Source organism: Gossypium hirsutum, chromosome A09 (genome assembly GCF_007990345.1).
Source record: "Gossypium hirsutum isolate 1008001.06 chromosome A09, Gossypium_hirsutum_v2.1, whole genome shotgun sequence".
NCBI lineage: Eukaryota > Viridiplantae > Streptophyta > Magnoliopsida > Malvales > Malvaceae > Gossypium > Gossypium hirsutum.
Window position 1 is genome coordinate 67,088,303 of NC_053432.1, and position 20,462 is coordinate 67,108,764.

At 30.8% G+C, this 20,462-nt stretch overlaps 2 protein-coding genes and 1 non-coding gene across 3 annotated transcripts in view; 1 reads left to right on the top strand and 2 right to left on the bottom strand.

Annotated features, from left to right (window-relative positions):
- LOC121206143 (uncharacterized) overlaps positions 1–377 on the bottom strand; it is a 587-nt gene extending 210 nt beyond the window's left edge. Inside the window, 2 exon segments of the mRNA XM_041076464.1 lie at positions 1–43; positions 46–377. The exon segment at positions 1–43 is cut by the window's left edge and continues 210 nt beyond it. Of these exon segments, the coding sequence (XP_040932398.1) occupies positions 1–43; positions 46–211 (209 nt within the window). The 5' untranslated portion in view covers positions 212–377.
- Positions 378–830: 453 nt separating this feature from the next.
- On the top strand, positions 831–917 carry TRNAS-GGA (transfer RNA serine (anticodon GGA)). The gene has a single exon. It is a non-coding gene; the product is annotated as a tRNA-Ser (tRNA).
- An 11,184-nt stretch (positions 918–12,101) lies between these two features.
- Positions 12,102–16,212, bottom strand: LOC107943250 (beta-glucosidase BoGH3B). The gene is made up of 10 exons (XM_016876998.2): positions 16,085–16,212; positions 15,564–15,823; positions 15,047–15,251; positions 14,744–14,834; positions 14,509–14,654; positions 13,887–14,130; positions 13,697–13,801; positions 13,374–13,556; positions 13,008–13,212; positions 12,102–12,768 (listed from the first exon to the last, which is right to left on the bottom strand). Exons 2-10 carry the CDS (start codon positions 15,781–15,783, stop codon positions 12,281–12,283), a joined length of 1,887 nt encoding a protein of 628 aa, XP_016732487.1. The 5' UTR covers positions 15,784–15,823; positions 16,085–16,212; the 3' UTR covers positions 12,102–12,280.
- Positions 16,213–20,462: the final 4,250 nt, after the last annotated feature.

Genomic DNA, 20,462 nt, shown 5'->3' on the forward strand with positions numbered 1-20,462 from the left:
TTGTCCCAACCATTTCTCTTAGTTCCGATCCCGATAAAGAAAGGGAATCATTAATAACAAAGTTTTCGTGTTGTTGATTCCTAGGCGTAGTGCTTCTTCCTCTATGCCGCCTATTGGTACTACTGTAGTAGGGTTGACCCACAATACAGACCCATAGGTGTAACCTTTTGCTCAATACTCGAATCAACAATTGAAGCATCTGAGGTTGCATTAATCGGGGATACACGACAGAAGGAATTGCTTTATTTATAAACTTCACCTTCAACAAGCGTAGATTTCTTTTTTGATTTCAATAGCCTTTTTTCTATTCTGAATAATGTGTCTTTTTCCTAAGACTGGGAGTGGTAAAGTAAATAAAAAAGTAAATAATAAATAAATAATAAAGTAAAATATATATAATAATAATCAAATCGCACCATCTCTGTAATAAGTAAATGCCTCTTTTTCTCCTGAAGTTGTCGGAATTATTCGTAATAAGATATTGGCTACAATTGAAAAGGTCTTATCAATAAAATTTCCATTTATCTGCGATCTAGGCATAGGTAGCAATCCATTCTATAACTCTTTTCATTACCCCTCGTGAGAAAATAAAATGATCTCACAAACAAAGGAAGTGTACAGTACGAAATAACATAAAAGTAGACCCATTCCATTTTTAAAAAATTCTTCGAGCCCAGAGGCTAAAGAAAAAGTGATAAAAAAAAGTGATGAATAGATTTCTATTTTTATAGCAAGTTTCCTAGTTAGAATTGATATTGTTCGTACCTATCGAACAATCTAATATGAATAACTCGCTATTCGCTCGGGGTGTCGGCCATAATAATTATGTAGGAGAGATGGCCGAGTGGTTCAAGGCGTAGCATTGGAACTGCTATGTAGACTCTTGTTTACCGAGGGTTCGAATCCCTCTCTTTCCGCACCTTCACCTAATTCGCCGATGTAACTGACTACAATGTATCAAATAAGAACATATACTAAAGAATTAGACCCTTCTTTAGTATAGATTCTCTATTCCCAATTCCTTTTTAATATGGAATATGTAAAATAGCATACAGGGGATGAAAATCTCCTTACGTATCTATCATACATGAATAGGAGAAAAATCTCCGAATCAAACCCATTCCCCTGTCTTCCTTTACTTAACCTTAACTTGTATATCTTGTTTGGATCTATTGGATATATATATAAGTATAAGGAATTAAACACGGATTCTATTTTTAGATAATGTCTTATCTTGGTTTTGTTATAATGTTATAACGAATCTTTATTTTGTTTTTTATCATATTCATATCAGATTCAGATCGACAAAAATTGAACAATCAAATAAAATTAAACTCAAATTTTCGCGGGCGAATATTTACTCTTTTTCTAGTTCAGTTGTCGGGTTAACCCATGACCTCTCAGAATCAGAATAAAAAGAAATGCAGTGGTCTCTGGTTTGTTCCGCCATCCTCCCCGAGAAATCATTAGGATTCGTTTTCAATAGAATCCTCCGCATTCACGGGTTCCGTCGTCCCCATTGCTCTCGATTAATGCTAAGGTCTGAATTCTCCAATGGAGCCTTAATTTAAAATTTAAAATTTAAAATTATTTAAAATTTCTATTTATTTAATTAAATAAAAATAAAATTTCTTCTTGAGTCAACCTTCTCAGTCTTTATTGACTTAAGTTAAGGCTCTTGATTTTTTCTTCAATGAACAGATATTCATCAATTTGGCGTACAAAAAAACTTTTTGAATTCCCCGTAGAAAGAGATTTGGCTAATGAAAAAGCTTTCAAGGCCGCCCAATATCCTTTCTTTTTCCAAACATTTTTTCGAATACGCTTTTTTGATGTAGAAGTACGTTTTTTTGGAACTGCCATTCAAAAAAAAGTTATTCAGTGCTATAGTTGGATGTCAAAGACATCTATTTTTAAAACAAAACGATCGGTCTTTTGATGTCATTATTTATCTATTCCTATAGATTTTATAAATTATAATTATATATATACTACAATACAAATTGCATAAAAAATGAATAGAGATGGGAAAATCGCATAAAATGCTTCTATTCTAGAACAAAAAAACAATATGATATAACCCCTTTTTTATTTATATTCCATACACTATCTAGAAAAAAAAAGAAGAATTTGTATTTAATTTATTGGTACCTTTCTTTTTTATATCTCCATTCAAATCTATAGGATAGAATAGGATCTATATCTATTATGATATATAAATCGAATTGATGAAATCAAAAAAACGCAAAAAAAGTCTTTCTTTTTCTATCTCCGCCCAGTTTTTTGTTGTCTTACATTTATAATTTATACATCTCCATTTATACATGAAAACTACATCAAAATAAAAAGTGTAAAACCCATTTTATCTACCTATGCAAACTTGAATTTGATTTTTTTTCCATAAATTGTTAATTGGTCAAGCTCGAAGAGAGGGTATGCCTAATTTTCATTTTCAACCAAATTCGAATGAGAGTCGTAGTTAATCTGTTAAAGGATATGAAAAAAAAGAATATTTTATTATATTAATAGTCATTTTTCTTTTAATTATATGTAAATATAAAGAAAATATCGGATAGTCTTTCCTACAAGAAAAGGTTCATTTATTGTAGTGGAAGACAATCAATCAGTTCCGCGATGAAAATGAACTAGTTAATAAGTTCGAATAAACAAACTCAAATAATTCGTTTTTCTTTTAAGTTCTAGGACATCCTATGATTTATATCATACTTTTTGGGGGGGAATTCTTTGTATTTTTGATCGATGTATCTAACTTATTGTAAATAGAAATTATTGTAATATGTAATAATAAATAATAATTGATATTTTCAGAAAAATATTACTATAATGAAAAAAAGAATTCTTTTGTTTTTCATTATAGTAACTCGGCGAGATCATTTGATTACTTCTAACTTCGAAATTTGAATATTTTTGAAATAGTTGCGAAAGATTAAAAAATTAAGAATAGAAAATTCCAGTTAACTTTGTAATCTCTCGATTTTTTTATTGCTCCTTTTCAATCAAAAGAGATAAGAGCCGGTGAATCAGAAACAATTAATTAAGAAAGAATAACAAAAAAGTTTTTATGAAGCATGCATATCAATATTCATGGATCATACCTTTTGTTCCACTTCCCATTCCTATTTTAATAGGAATGGGACTCCTACTTTTTCCGACGGCAACAAAAAATCTTCGTTGTATGTGGGCTTTTCCCAATATTTTATTGTTAAGTATAGTTATGATTTTTTCGCTCGATCTGTCTATTCAGCAAATAAATGGAAGTTCTATCTATCAATATGTATGGTCTTGGACCATCAATAATGATTTTTCTTTCGAGTTTGGCTACTTTATTGATTCACTTACCTCTATTATGTCAATATTAATCACTACTGTTGGAATTTTTGTTCTTATTTATAGTGACAATTATATGTCTCATGATGAAGGATATTTGAGATTTTTTGCTTATATGAGTTTGTTCAATACTTCAATGTTGGGATTAGTTACTAGTTGTAATTTGATACAAATTTATATTTATACTTCTTTTCACATACGAAAATATGAAATTCAGACTCATGTGACAAGCCAAGGTCCTGAAAGAATCACTAACGAAATACCGCACCTAGAAGCCCATTTACTCCGCAATTTAGACAAAAATGGAATTGTGATGCTGGGATCTTGTAACTATATTGTATTATAATTCGATCATATAGATTTATTTTAAACATATAGAATATAGATTTATTTTATAGGTATCCGTTTGTATCCATTTGATTCGATTGACTTTTGCTTGAGCCGGATGATGAAAAATTATCATGTCCGGTTCCTTTGGGGGATGGATCTAGAAAAATTCACCTATCCTAATAACAAAAAAACCTGACTTGAACGATCCTGTATTAAGAGCTAAATTAGCTAAAGGTATGGGTCATAATTATTATGGGGAACCCGCATGGCCCAATGATCTTTTATATATTTTTCCAGTAGTAATTCTCGGTACTATTGCTTGTAACGTGGGTTTAGCGGTTCTAGAACCTTCAATGATTGGTGAACCCGCGGATCCATTTGCAACTCCTTTGGAAATATTACCTGAATGGTATTTCTTTCCTGTATTTCAAATACTTCGTACAGTACCTAACAAGTTATTGGGTGTTCTTTTAATGGTTTCAGTACCCGCGGGATTATTAACAGTACCGTTTTTGGAAAATGTTAATAAATTCCAAAATCCATTTCGTCGTCCAGTAGCGACAACCGTTTTTTTGATTGGTACTGCAGTAGCCCTTTGGTTGGGTATTGGAGCAACATTACCGATTGATAAATCCCTAACTTTAGGTCTTTTTTAAATTGAATCCTTTGAATCCGGTACCGGCGGGTATCATACCCCCAAGCACAACGTTTTCTTTCAGGCCTTTCAACCAATCTTTCTAACTAGGAATAGCAAGCAATCAAAATGAAACCTTTTTCTGTTTTTTCTGTCTTATCGCATCCATTTTCTTTGAATTCTATTTGAATATTGCTCGTGTATAAAATAGAAATTCGTTGATTCGATATATTTCCAATAGATTCTTTTTTTTTGTTATACTCTAGTCAATCAAATCTGTTGAATTATTGTTCATATTAATAATGAATCGAAAAGGAGTTGGTCAATGATGCTCGAACATATACTTGTTTTCTTTCAGCGAGATAGTGCTTTTTCAACTCTCTCAAAACGGAATCTATTCCAAACATATATGCCATGGTTCCTTACTTCGACAGGGTACAAATATCTAAATTTGATATTTTTAGATACTTTTTCAGACCTATTGCTGATACTAAGTAGCAGTCAAAAATTTGTATCCATTTTTCATGATATTATGCATGGATCAGATATATCATGGCGAATTCTTCAGAAAAAATTGTGTCTTCCACAATGGAATCTGATAAGTGAGATTTCGAGTAAGTGTTTACATAATTTTCTTCTGTCCGAAGAAATGATTCATCGAAATAATGAGTCACCATTGATATCGACACATCTGAGATCGCCAAATGTTCAGGAGTTCCTCTATTCAATCCTTTTCCTTCTTCTTGTTGCTGGATTATATATATTATTGAAAGTTATATATAGATATCTATATATATGATATATATCTATGATATATATACATATATATATTATATATATTATATATTATCTATTATATCATATCTATATATATCTATATGATATATATGATATAGATAATATATATGATATATATATAGATATATATATCTATATCAACAAGGTTCAACATTAAGAAATTCGATGACATCAAAAATTTCAATGTGTGGTAAGTTTGGGTGACGATAATTATAATTCAGAATGGTTTGAAAAAGATCGTTTCCTAGAAAAAAATTGATAATCTCGATAAGTTAGAATGGGAAGAGCTTGATGAGGAGACCCTAATTTATAACAGAGATAAACTTTCATTCGAGGGTGTGAAGGGTCATATGTTAAGTAAAGACAAACTCGACAATGAGTTTGGTTTGGATATCAAGTCAGATAGGAAAGCCTCGATTTTAGTAGCATCAAAGAAGTGAGACAAGAGATGTCACTATTGTAAGAAGTTAGGTTATGTCAAGGCAGATTGTTACAAACTGCGAAATAAAAGGGCTATTGAGAGCAACGAGGAAGATTTAGCTGGTGCTAATTTGGTCGATGACAAGAGTGATGATTTCTTATTGATGCCAACAAGTGAAAGCTCCAAACTTACGTCCAAGTGGATCCTAGATTCGAGGTGTTCTTTCCACATGTGTTCTAATAGGGGCTGTTTCTCCAAATACAATTCACTTGAAGGTGAAGTTGTGCATATAGGGAATGGTTCACCCAGTAAGGTAATCGATATTGGTACTGTTTAGATCAGGATGCACGATGGGACAATCAGGTCACTACCAGACATCAAGTATGTACCTAATATAAAGAAAAATCACATCTCCTTGGGAAATTTAAACTCGAAGGATTGTAGAATTAACATCGAGTCAAGCGACATTAAGGTATCTCGTGGGGCTCTTGTTTTGATGAAAGGTAAAAGGATTGATAGTCTTTATGTTCTGAAAGGATCAACAATAACTGGTGAAACAAAATGTCCCTCATTCGTTAAAGAGTCGAAGTTAGCTCGTTTGAAGCGGAGGTAACTTGGTCATAGGAGAGAAAATATATGACTGTTTCATATAAGAGAGGTTCTTTTTTGGGTGCAAGTTTTGAAAAGATAAGGTACTACATTCGTGGAAATCAGACCTGGGTCAATTTTGATTTGGTATTGAACAAGTCGAAGACTAGAAATCTTTTAGCTTTAAAGTTCAAGTACAAATTTGATTCAGTTAATACAAGTTCAAGTACAAATACGAGTCAGGGTGAAGATTTGTGGAGTTTGCCCCGTATTTCGTTAAAATTAAGACACAATTAGAGAATGATGTCGTAACAAAGAGGAGCTCCTCGTACCAACGAGCTGCAGATGTCACAATGAGAAGAAGACCGTCATCCCACCGACGCGACACCACCTCATCTCGATGACACAAATTCCACGTTACAATGTGGCAACGTGTCATACAATTTTCTTAGTTTTTTTTCTCCAAGTTAAACTGATTATTTGTTTCAGTCAAACTCTAATTAGTATAGATTATTTTAATATTATTTGACCTACGAAATTGAATTTTGTGTTTAAGTTAGGTTCTTATTTTCGGGTTTGAAGGTTTAGTATTTATCTTCATCTTTATACTCTTCTTTTTTTGTCGTTACAATGAAATTATCTTGGTTCGCGATTTTTTATCCTAATTTGAAGAGTTTTTTCCAAGTAAATATTTGTGTTCGATCTTTTCAATTTTCTTTGTTATTTTAGTTGTTCTTTACTTAATCCGGTTTATTCTCAAGAAAAAAAAACTAATGCAAATTTTTTTGAAGGACTATAAAAGTTAGGCAGGAAAAACATAGTGGTCTCTCCCTGAAGCAACAGAAACATTTCTCATATCTCAATTCTCATGCATCGCATACTCACTTTCTTATACTTCAACATATCCATGCTCCACTTCGTACAACAATCAATTCTTAAAACCCAACAGCTCAGCCACTTGGATTCAAAATCCATCCTTGCTGCTCAAGGTGTAAGTCACCCTCCATTGACTTAAATGGAAGTTCAAGCCTTAAAATTGGGTATCCCATAATCGTGGTTGAAGCACTCATGATGGTTAAGGCTGCAACATTAGTTTCATGTCTCAGAGTTGATTCTGACCTCGTCAAGCTTGGTTATGTTGGAAAGGGGCATAATACCAATAAAGGCCTATTTCCGTAAATAAATAGGCCATTTCTAAAAATAATTATGGTTATGAACTGAAAACTCAAAAACGCGCTGACTTGGATGCGTTTTCAGAGGATAATCCAGACAAACGCTTGAACATCAGTGCCTTTTTCCTTGTGTTAGCAAAACATGAACGTAGAAGTGCTTTTGCTTATACTCGAACTAATTTTAAAAAAAAATCATTTTTTAAAAATATTACAAAAATAGACCAAATTTTTGAAAATTTACGAGAATATATAAAGACCCAAAGTGGTAGCATCATTTTTTTTTGGTGCCACCAGTTAATGTGGAAATAAAACTTACAAAATAAATCTTTATATAGACCAAAGTCTTATTTTTCTTGTTTTTTTAAGCAATGTGGGATATAAGATATGTGTATATATAGATCCATGAATAGGTTTGCAGATTGTTCCTAAACAATATGAGATTCGTGCCTCTTTTAACTAAAAACATAAGATTAAATGCTACATTATATTTTATATTTTTTTACAAAACATTTCTTTTTTTTATATATTTTGTTAACATTTTCTCGTATTATAAAATTATCTTTTGAGATCTTTAATCTTGTTACATTTTAGAATTGTTAACATATACAAAAGCGCTACAAAAAAGGGAATAGATTGCACATATGAAACTTGTACATGCAGTAATATTCTATTCAATTTTAAATGTTTTAAGTTAATATCCATGCAATTTTAATTTTTAAAATAATTTTCCATTATTTCAATTTAGAAGTTATACTTTTAATTTTTTTTATTATTTATTTTGTAATGGCCTAAATTCAAGGTTATCGGAATAGTGGTTTCGTAACCACAAATCCTATTTAAAGAGAAATTTATTTCAATATTTTTGCATGAAAATTGATATGATAGGAAAATCGTATGAAAATATTGATAAAAAATTTTTACCGATTTAGTGGCTACTTAGAAAAAGAAATAATTGAAGAAATTGGGTAAAATAAGATATCGGGACCTCTATCTCATAAGACTGAGTCGAAAATAATTTTATAAATATTTATGAAATGTTAGTAATGTGGTATTAAAATTTCGTTAGGAAATTTTAATGTTTGGATAGTTAATTAAATGAAAATGACTAAATTATAAAAGGTGTAAAAGTAGATGGGATGATTAAATAGCTTAAGTGTCTAATGAGAGAGGATTTAAAAGGAAATTAGACCCAAAATTTATTTGGGCTGGACGGCAAGGGCATGAAATCAGCAGGAAAATTGATAAATTAAGGGCAAAATTAGAATATTGCAAAATTAACTAAATAAAGCTAGGACTAAATAGGAAATATCTAGATTTCTCTTCATTTATCTTCAATTCCAGCAGCTAAAAACGCCATAGGAGGGTTCTATAAGCTGTTATTTTATAATTTTTGCACCAAGTGAGTTAATCCTTGCCTTTTTCTTGTAATTTTTGTATTTCTAAGACTTTTACAACTAGGTCCTACTATTAAATTCATTAGTTTTTGATTTCATGGATGAAATTGAAAGTCACCATGGTTGAGTGCTGTAAGTTTATGATGAAATAGAATGAAATTAAAGCTTTAATTTATTTAAGAGATGATTTTATTAGGTAATTTCAATAGAAATTCATTTTTAGGACCTGATTGTGAAAATGTTTGGAATTAAAGTCTATTGCTGAAATTTTGATTCCTAAAGGTTGTAAACTAGTTTAAGGTGATAGAATAAAGTGTTAATTGAGAAAAACCAGCTCAATTGAGAGGCTAATTGAGTAGGGACGAAATTGTTATTTATTAAAAGCTTAAGGGAAAAATGGTAATAAACAGCTTGCACTAAAGCAATATTGGACAGCAGCAGTAGACTAACTTTGAAAAATCACCATAAATTGTAGGAATAGAATTATAAGATGAACAAAATATAAAATTAAATTTTATTGAGTCTAGTTTCTCATAGAGGAAACGATGTAAGTAATGGATCTGTAAATCATGAGATATAATGAATGTTGTGAGACAAGGTCAGAATGAATTCGAGTTCCCCTGTTCTGAGTTTGAAAAATCATAAAAAATTTAATAAAAATAATTAAGGGCTTAAATTTATATGTATAGAATCTTTAATTAGTCTATTTTCAAGAGAAATAAACGGGAACATCATCCGAATTCTGTATGAAGAGATATTAATTTTTAGTGAAGAAGGGTCAGAACTGTCAGACAGCAGAATAGGGGTGACTTTAAAGAATAAACTGTACTTATTGGATAAACCAAAAATTATGAAAATTTTATGGTATGAATATATATGAGTCTAGTTTCAGGGAAAATTTATGGATCTTAATTTGGAGTTTTGTAGCTCGAGTTATAAATAATGTAGTGACTATAATTCAAATAGACAGCTTTGAATAAACTATAAATAATAATAATCAAATTATATAAATTGTTGCATATGAACATGAGATGTATTAAATTGATAATTAAATTTATTTATTTAGATCTAGAAGATTCAAATACGAAGCTAGATCGAGAAAAGGAAAAAGTTCAGGATTAGTAGATTTTTGTACACGAACAAGTATCAAGGTAAGTTCATGTAACTTGAATTATATTCTTAAATGCTTGAAATGTATGTTATTGATGTGAATATGATTTGAAAGTTCATTGTATGAAAATTTATGAAACATTGATATATTTGATAAAAAGGGGAAGAAATCCCGGTTGAATGAAAGGAAATTTCGATGGATCTCTGAAAAGGAATTGACGGTAAAAAGGATCTAGCCCAGACGGGTGATCCTATCCTGATATAGCCCTCACGAAGAATATGTGGAAAATAGATTTAGCCCGGACAGGTGATCCAAATTAAGGTCTGAATTTAGCTTGGACTGGTAATTCAGATCCAAGCTCATTAGAGTAATTGTCGTTGCAGGGGATTATTCAGATCCAAGCTCATTAGAGTAATTGTCGTTGCAGGGGATTTAGCCTGGACTGGTAATCCCGACAATACTCTATGAGTTTATATTACAGGGGATTTAGCCTGGACTAGTAATCCCGCTGTAAGGATGAGGTTCGCTGGAGTGTGCTCTCTGGAATGGAAATGTGCGCACATGAATATGAATTGACGGACCCGGAAATGTACACTAAAAGTGTACCTCTGAAAATCCATCAAAAATTCCAAGAAATTCAATGGGATAAATATGAAAAAAAAATATAAGGAAATGGAAATCATGTTATTGATGAGCTCATCAATCATAGTATATATTATTGGTACATGCAAAATTATTGTACTAACTTGAATGTTGAGTTTGTGCATGTTAGAGTAGTAATGCATTGAATGGATATATGAATGTTTATTGTATTGTATTGAAAATATTCATAAGTATAATTCTTGTTACATGAGCTTACTAAACACAAAGTGCTTACCCTATTTCCTTTTCCCCTGTTTTGTAGTGTTAAAAGCTCGGAGGTCGGATTTGGTCGGAGACACATCACACTATCAACCTCAGCATTTCGGTATATAAAGAAACTTTATTTTGGAAATCAATGGCATGTATAAGCTAATAAAGTAAATGTTAACGTGACATGAATGTAAAGTTAGCTATTAGTATGGTTAACAAACCTGGTTTTGGGTATGTGATGACGTTATCTTATAAATATGCATAAATTTATCTTGAAAATATGTTGAATTGGTTTTGTTGATGTGGATTGGTCTCGATTTAATATTGCAGGGAAGGTTAGATATTTATAAAGGGGCTATATTGAAATAAAAAAAATTATAAACTCCGGTAATACCTCGTACCCTATTCCGGCAATGAATACGGGTAGGGGGTATTACATATTTTATTTTATGTTATGAATGTTTGATTAATAAATAAATAGTGAGTATTTAGTACTCAGATAGTATTTTTTTTGTAATTTTAAAAAAAATTTGATATTTTTTAAAATATTTTACTATACTCATTAATTTTTTAATCCTAATTTTAATTTAATTTTCATCACCTAATGAATGTTGATAAATATATTTCAGATGTATTTTGACTAGATAAATAATCTATTTAAACATGGCATATAATTATGTTAAATAAGTATTTTTATAGAAATATATAATATACATAAAGTATAATAATTATTTTTCATATTTTTATATCTAGATTAAATTACATTAGTAGTCACTTAATTATGATTTATAATGTAACAAATGTTAACTTTTTGTAAAAAAAATTAAAATATGTAAAAAATATAAAATTTAGTGTAGCATTTAATCTTATATTATTAGTTAAAATAGGAAGGGATCTTGTATTGTCTAGGAAAAAGCTGCAAACCTATTCATGAGTCTATATATACACGTATCTCACATCCCACATTGCTTGCGAAAATAAAGAAAATAAAACTTTGGGTTTATATAAATATTTATTTTGTAAGTTTTATTTCCACATTAATTGGTGGCACAAAAAAAAAATGGTGCTGCAACTTTGGGTATTTATAAAGGTTTATTCTCGTAAATTTTAAAAACATGGTCTATTTTTATAATATTTTTTAAAAATAAGCATTTTTGAAAATTTAGTAACAAAAGTAAATTCATGTCAACGTACTTTTTCCCGACACAAGGAAAAAAGTGTTGACATAAAAATATTTTTTTACGTTATGCCCTGAAAATGCGTTTACATCAGTGTATTTTAGTGTTTATAGTCCATACCTGTTATTATTTTTTAGAATGACCTATTTCCGTAAATAATTAAAGTCAGTGTTTTTAAAAGTGTTGCAGAATTGTTTCAAAAAAAACCCAGAATTGTTTCCTTATGATATTGAATCCTGTTTGGATAAGCATTTAATATGAATTTTGGATATAGATATTTCAAGAAATTCGTAGAATTAAAGCAGTATAGTAAAATGCTGATATATGAAACCTTAGGCCTAACCTGGCCCCGGTTCATAAATACCTCTAATGTAGAGGAAAAATAATTTAAAGTTTCTACCATGTAAGGGAAAATGCCTAATATAAAGCAGCAAACTCAGTCTCTACAATGATATTAATTCTGGTGGGTAGGTTTAGTAGTCAAACCAAAGCCAAAGGGAAAGAGAGGGTCATAATGTGGATCACCGACATTCATTGGAAGCTGGTCAACGGTCTTGAACCATGTCCTTGCGAGCTTGCCAGTGAACCCGTAGTCACCAAACAAGACATCAGCAACACCTTGGCCCTCGGTCCCCGGAAGCCAAGCAGCTACAAGTGCATCAATCGACGAGACAAATGGCTGTACAACAACCGGCCGACCAGAGATGACAACAACAACACATTTCACAGACCCACAAACATTGTAAATAGTATTGGGACCCGGCTCTGATATTGTAAGATTCAGGCTGTCACCATATGTTTCTGCGTACGGCGGTTCTCCCACAACCACAATGGCATAAGAGAATTCGCCAGATTTAACAAACCCTGCATCCGGGTTCTCACTGTATACAACTTGAGTACTTGAATCAACTGTATTTTTGACAGCCTGGAGGATAGTCGTACCTGTTTGAGAAGATTGTGTTCAGTCAAATCATAAGGGATAAGTGCATAAGGGATTCAACAAGGATTAAACAAAGCCCAACTATCTATTTTGAAATTAACAAACCCCTTAAGTTAGGAGTAGTTAATAAATAATGGCAAATTTAGAGGCAACACCACAACTTAAATGCTTTTCTGGGTCATTTTATTTGTCAACCTATTTATGTTTTTAATTGTTTCAAGTGTAAAGTCTAAAAACGTACCAGTTGTGAGATCGTTGCCACCAAGACCCTGCCATGTAATGGTCCAGCCTCCACACTGATAGCCCAAGTTATCGGCATGAGTGCCAGCAACTAGTATCTTAGTTGCTTTCTTTGGAAGGGGTAACAATGGCTTATCGGCAGACTCACCATTCTTCAGTAGGACGAGACTTTTCCTCACAGCTTCCCTTGCCAACTCCCGATGTTCCTATTCAAAGCATGCTGCCATTTAGTAAAACTATGTTTTTTTTTTTTCACCAATATGCTACCCAACATTCTGCATTGCAGATATGACTCTTTGATCCCATAAATAAGGATAATCGAAGGGCATACAAGTCCTATTATAACAACAGAATGGATTCAACATACCTGACTCCCGAGTTGGTTGACCAGGCTGTTATCAGCCATTGGATTCTCAAAGAGACCCATCACAAATTTAACCCTCAAGATTCGCTTTACAGCATCATCAATCCGGCTCATTGGAATGATATTGTTTTTAACCTGATAGGTTAGGTCATCAATAAATTCTGTGAAGTTATAAGGAACCATGACCTGCACGACACCAGAGATTTCTTTAGAAGACGAGAGAAGCTCAACTTGTCAAAGTACCATATGCAAAATAAAGATTGGTACTCCGATAGACTCAAAAAGTTTGAATAGCCTGACATATATAGTACTAAATATGGACTGACCATATCAATCCCGGCACCAACTCCAGCTTCTACAGAATATGAGTAGTTAGCATGTGGAGGAGAGGTAATCCTATCAAGACCCTGCCAATCTGATATAACGAAACCCTGAAATACACCCAAAGAAACAAGTCAAAACCAAATGGTTTATACTGATTGTAGTCAGTGGAGATAAGTTTTTAGTTTATGTTACCCTGAACTTAAGCTTGTTTTTCAAGAAGTCGGTCACAAGATCATGATTAGCATGCATCTTTTTTCCATTCCAGCTAGAATAGGATGTCATAATTGTTGCAACGCCCTTTGCAATAGAGTTAAAATATGCAGGCATGTGGATGCTGAGTAATCCGTTCCAGCTAATAACAGTATTGTTCTCGTTTATGCCTTTTGTTGTACCTCCATCTGCCACATAATGCTTAGCACAGGCTGCCACCTTGTTCCTAGAAAAAGAAATTAATTGATGATGGGAAACTCAATACTTTCTAATTCAACCAATTAAGTTATTACAATCTGAAAATGTACATTAGGAGAACCTATAAATCTTCATAACTAAGAGCAGATGACTCAATCTGATCTATCTAATAGGGTATGATACAGAAGAGTTTGGTGGACCTATTACTTTGCTTCATTATTCAAGTCTTGTTTTATATTTAGATGACTAAGTGACCCACAATGAAAGCCTGCCACATGATTACACCTAACGATGTCCAAAAGATTTAAGACAAATTTGGGACACTTGTAGTTTGGGAAATTCTCATCACAAGTAAAGTTAGTAACGCTAGCCTTTTAAGTGGTTGGTTTATAGTAAAGACTCTTACTTTCCAGCAACAAAGGGAACACCCTTTTTAGAATGGACAGGGAGGCCTCCTTGTAAACCAGTTATAATCTCAGTCATCATTTGAACAATCTTATGATCCTCACTGTAGCTTTCATAGCATCGACCCCACCTTGGGTCCCTGCAAACCTGTAGTAAAAGCAAACAAAAGAAATTAGTACACATGGTGCATGCTTTAAAATATATCGGCATTCAAGCATGTTCTAATGTTTAATTACCGCGATGCATGGAGCAAAAGCATATGGGATTCCTGTAGCTCTAACTTCGAGCGCAGTTGCTTCACCAATCCTCTTGACAAGGTTAGGATCCCTGCGGGGAAAAAAATCACCATTGCTCAACATTTCATCCACTAAATTTAGTTCCAATTAGACCGATGCGGGTTGAAAGTGAATCTTGAACTCTTAGCCACTTCATAATAAGACAAAAGATGAAAGTCTATATCTAAGGCAAAATGTAAAACCTTGAATAATTGATAAAGAAAAAATTCAATGATCATTTTTGCCTTATGATATAAGACTTGCCTAGTCACTCCAAGACCAATATTATGAGGAAAAATGGTGGCTTTGTACACATTGTTGTGACCATGAACTGCATCAATCCCGTATATCATTGGAATTCCAAGACGGGTGGATAAAGATGCCTTTTGTATCGTATTCACCATCTCAATCCAAGTTTCAGGAGTAGCTTTTTGAGCTGGCACACTCCCTCCACCACTCAGAACACTTCCTGCACAAACCATGAAACCACCTCCAATTACCACATAACTCATTTTCCTAAAAAGACAGCATTAAGCATGACAACCATTTGCATAAATAAACATAATAAAATAAAACGAAAGAGTTAGCATATTCAATGAAATTAATATTTGGCAGCTAGGGTATGAATCCACAGGTAAATGAAACTAAATAAACAAAATCATAGAGGATTGTGCATCAAACATACACTCTTGGAAGAAATTCGGCATATAAACAAAACACGAGGAAAAAACTAAAATGTGGACTTATTAAAGATTGTTAAAAGACGGATTTGGTTTTATACCAATGAAGTAGTTCTTCATCGCATCTGGGGTAGCAACAGTGCGCTCAATCTGAGTCATTTGGCCAATCTTTTCAGCCAAAGTCATCCTACGCATTAAATCTTTGATTCTAACACCCAATGGCTGTTTTGGGTCTTTGTACTTCATATAGGTTGCTTCCGTAAGAGCAGCTAAGCAGCATAGCAGTAGAAATCCCAACTTGGGTATTGAAAATTTAGCCATTTTTTTTCGAGTTCCCGGATCAAGCTTTAGCTCTGAAAGTCTGAAGGTGTAAAGAAAGTTAGACCGTATGTGAAGATTAAAATCTAGAAAGTGGCAGAAGACTATAAAAATCAAATGTGAAGGCTATCTGTTGTAAGCTAAAACTCAAGTACTCTGAAGCATTTTGATTGCTATCAGATAAGTTAAAAGGATAAACATTTTCATTTCTATCAGATAGTTAAAAGATAAAATGAGTGGAAAAATAAAATAAAACAACCCCAAAAATCAAAAACTCTAAACAAGATTGGAACTTCGAACTTACTGGAAAGCACTGCTAGCTGAGAAACTATAATACACGGAGAGTAAAAATGGGGGAAAGCGAGAGAGATGTAGAGTCGTAGTCCCAATGTAAAATGACAGTCATTTATAGAGAAATGTAATTAAAAAAATGGTCCCAACACGCTTTTTTATATTATTACTTCCCCTTTACTTCTGCTTTTCCGGTAGTCAATTTTTCCAACAAAATTTTTTTCTAGACAAATTTCAAACTTTGAAAACGCAATTCATTTTCTTTTCATGTTTTATTTTTATAAATCTCAATCGTATTTTAAAAATCACAATTTGTATTGATCTGTTTGTCGCCTCAAAACAATATTATTATTTTAAATATTGTACTAAAAAATTATGTCTTGATTACATTAAAATTACTCAAATTAGTTAAAAATATGAAAATCCAAAGAGCAAAAGAGTGTGTCACATTTTCTTTTTCTTTTTATTTAGTAAAATTTTGAAGTGCTTCACACTTCGCTTTGTTTTCACAATTCCATCACTTCAATAAGTTTGATTAAGGATCCATCTTTCCATTTGTGATTAAAGGAATTAATTCACCATATCTTTCATATTTAATTTTATTAAAATTCATTCATCTGATTTTTAAAATATTAATTAAATACTTATTCATATTCTGAAAAATATTAAACATTTAAAATATATAAAAAAAAACTTTTTGAATTCTTAAAAATAAAAATACAAAAATTAAATATTTTAAAATACAAATGTTGGTTTACATATGGTTTGAAAATTTTAGATTAAATTATTTACTGTAATGTTGTCATCAATATTAAGTCGATGTCGAGTTGACTTATGACATCAACTCAGCCAAATACATGAATAATATATACAACTAATGAAAATAGTAAAGTGTGCATAATAAAATGAAAATATATAAAAATGTCAAAAAAAGGAGTTGTAGTTAAATCACAAATTAAAGGTTTTATTAATATAATTGGTATGAGTTTAAATTTCACTATATGAATATTTTTATTAGTTTCTTTTCAAAGTAAAAAAGATTAAAATATCCTTGAATAATATTATTTATTTTAACTACGAAAGGATATTCTCGTAACTTCCTAACCGACCAACTCGGTTAGGAGTTTTAATAATAGTAAATATAGTAAATTAAAGGTTGTATTAATGTAATTGGTCTGAGTTTAAATATCAACATATATATATTAAAATAATATTATTTATTTTAATTACAGGAGGATATTTTCATAACTTTCTAATTAAATTAATAATTCGAAGAATCAATCAAAATAAAAATAAAAAATTTAAATAATAATATAAATAAACATATTTTAATTAAAAATGATTATATACTCAATTCTTGGCCATCACATTGAAAATGATAAGGTTTCATATGTTATATTGATTTTTCCCTTTTTTTTTTTTTCAAAAAATTCGGTGCGAAATTTGGAATAACACGAATGTGCGTACCTTCCTTGCAGAAGCCAACCTCTTAGAACGCGGCTTAAAGTGGGGGAAATAATTGATTTCTCACTGAAAACTTTTTAAAAAATAATCTATATTTTTATTCTTAATTACTTGGAAGTCTTATCTCTTCGGGACAACTCTAATTCATCACCGCACATAATCTAATTTTAAGTAATTACTTTTTATAAAATTAATATTTTTTATAAAAATTATGAATTTTTTCATCACATCGCGAATTGAATCATAATTAAAATAAAATATTTATGTTTAACTTTTCAGATAATATCATTCTGATACTTCTTATTTTTTTCCATTATATAATAAACATGAATTATAATAAATGAGAGAGAAATTTTTTTTATATTTTAAATATTTAAATGTGTAACATGGGCTGAACTTACAAAAATTAAATTTCTATATTTTGATTTATTTTGTATATGTTAATGATTATATTTATTTAACATAAAAATAAATAAATAAATAAAATTAAATCTAAATAAAGTTCATATGTGTATTTGTTTAGATTTAATGTTTATCTATGTAAATATTATGTTTGAACCTCGGTAAAATCAGTTATTAAAATTATTATATGGAGTAAATTAAAATGATATCAATAAACTGATATTATTGGAGATGGGAACGAGGAATAATGGAAAGGAGGAAAGGGTAAAGCGTGGAATATTTGTACATTATAGAAAACAGTGTTTTTCCTTTGAAAGAACATGAAAAGAGAGCAAAAGGGGAATTCCTAGAATATGACCGTTGTGGGAATCAACGGCTCCAATTAAATTCCAACGGGTCAATCGGGTAACTATGTAGAATGAAGCTTAGATTTGGATCTTCTTTTTATTATTTAATCTCTGTATCCTATGTTCAAATGCATGTCACTTTATTCATCTAACCTATTAACAAATTTTAATTATTTACAGTTTATTATATAATAAATATATTCCTATAAAAATTGGTGTTAAAATTTTAGTTGAAATGAGAAAGTTAAAATAGGAAAAACGATAATGTTTTGAGTTTGAATCTTATTAAGTATATTTTTTAAAATTTTACATGATTTAAATTAGAAAATATACTATCGTAATAATCAGTATTATTTAATAAAAGAGAAGTTCTCGATAATTGTTTAACTGAATTGAGATTTGATTGATGAAAGATATTAATTTTATAATTTTTTAATATAATGTAAATATTTGATTTTAAGAGATTTTAATAAAATATGAGAATAAAATTTATTGTTAGTTAGTATGATTTGAGTAAGTTAATTTTATTTTTGGACTTGTAATCGGATTCTCACTCCTAGAGTGACTTAATTGGAACATCGTAAACTTGGGTTCCTCCCTCGAATCCTAGTAAAACCCCCAGCCTATCCCTACTAACCACCCAGGGGAAGTAGCATACACATCCAGCACCTTTGCAAGTCACAAATTCAATGGAAGATAAAACCCAACCTCTAAAGAGTCCAAGGGCAAGTTAAACCTTCAGCCACCATATTCCACATTGCTCAAACGAAATCTTGAAATCAAACCCAAAATGGGGAATATGCACAACCCTATGTTCTAACATTCTTTTCCATTTCTTACGTCGTCATTGTACATTCAAACTCATGACACTATAAAAGCAAAACAATAGGCCTAGATTTTTGGCTTTCTCCTTTCTGTCATCAATTGGCTCTCTTTTCCTTTCTTTACTCTTATATGCCATTTATCTCATCAGAATTTACTACCAAAACATTTGTATAATGCTCCAAAATTTCTAGTGTCAGATTTTGTTACCGCGAAGTTTAAATGAGAATTAATTATTGTAAAATGAATTAATCTTTGAGAATTAAAAATTAATTAAGGAATTTTAGTAGTTATTGAGCTTTTAATTGGGGTATGAATTCATTTTAGTACCAAAAATGGATAGGAGAGTTTTAAGTGGTAAATGTATCAAGGGTCTTAAGGTGATTATCCCAAAGTTCTATGGAAACAAAATTCACGTCATTCCTACTTCATTGTGCTGCAGTTTCTAAAGAAAATGAGTGTTCTCTTTTGTGCTGTATTGTGAAAAGAAGGAAAAAATTCTTTGACTTTTCTCCAAAAATCATACACGAGATTATAAAAATGACAGGTGAACGTTATTCTTTCCATCTCTCATTCATTGGTGGAACAAGAAAGAGAAAATCTCTCTTCAACCCTTCAAACTATAAATTAATGTGTAATTCATGTTTAATTTTTTTATAATTTTTTTAATAATTTTATTACAAATTTATTGTATCTGTTTTTTTTAATATAATACTTAGAACTATTCGTAATTATTCTTTAACTCATAAATACAAAGATAATTTATTTTAATACATTCGAACTCATATTTTCTTATATTGACAACAATATTGATTTAATGACAGTTAATGAGCTATTAATTTAGTTTAAATACTATTTTATTGAAGATTGAAAATTGATGGATAGGATGATTAATTGGAATATTTTTTGAATGCCAAAATAGTGAATATTTGGTTAGTGGGAAATGTTGTGAACTCCACATACTGTAGATTGGTGAGCTATTTAACTTCAAATTGTGGCAGACCAAAAACGTGTATCTTGAATATTTCGGATATAGTTGAGCTTTACATATTTGGAATGTTGGATGGTTAAATACCCATATGTCATGTAAATGTAATCTCTTTTTATGTGTTACTTGAGTAAACATTTTATATTTATACGTTTTAAAATTTTTATATAATTGATATCATTGTTACAATGAAAAGTGTTTTCTTGATTTATATTTTGTTATATTTGATTTGTTGATTTTAAATTGTTTTTCTTTTTTATGAATTAAAAGAGGAGAGTAAAATTATAACATCAATACAACTAACATAACTTAATCCCAAACCATACTTAAAATGATAAACATGTCAATATATATATATATATATTTTA

Excerpts from the sequence above, each read along its gene's own strand:
- LOC107943250 (XM_016876998.2), bottom strand. The coding sequence starts at position 15,783 with ATGGCTAAATTTTCAATACCCAAGTTGGGATTTCTACTGCTATGCTGC. Across the intron at positions 15,252-15,563 it reads GATGAAGAACTACTTCATTG|GAAGTGTTCTGAGTGGTGGA; the intron begins GTATAAAACCAA and ends TGGTTTGTGCAG. Across the intron at positions 14,131-14,508 it reads GTTCCCTTTGTTGCTGGAAA|GAACAAGGTGGCAGCCTGTG; the intron begins GTAAGAGTCTTT and ends TTCTTTTTCTAG.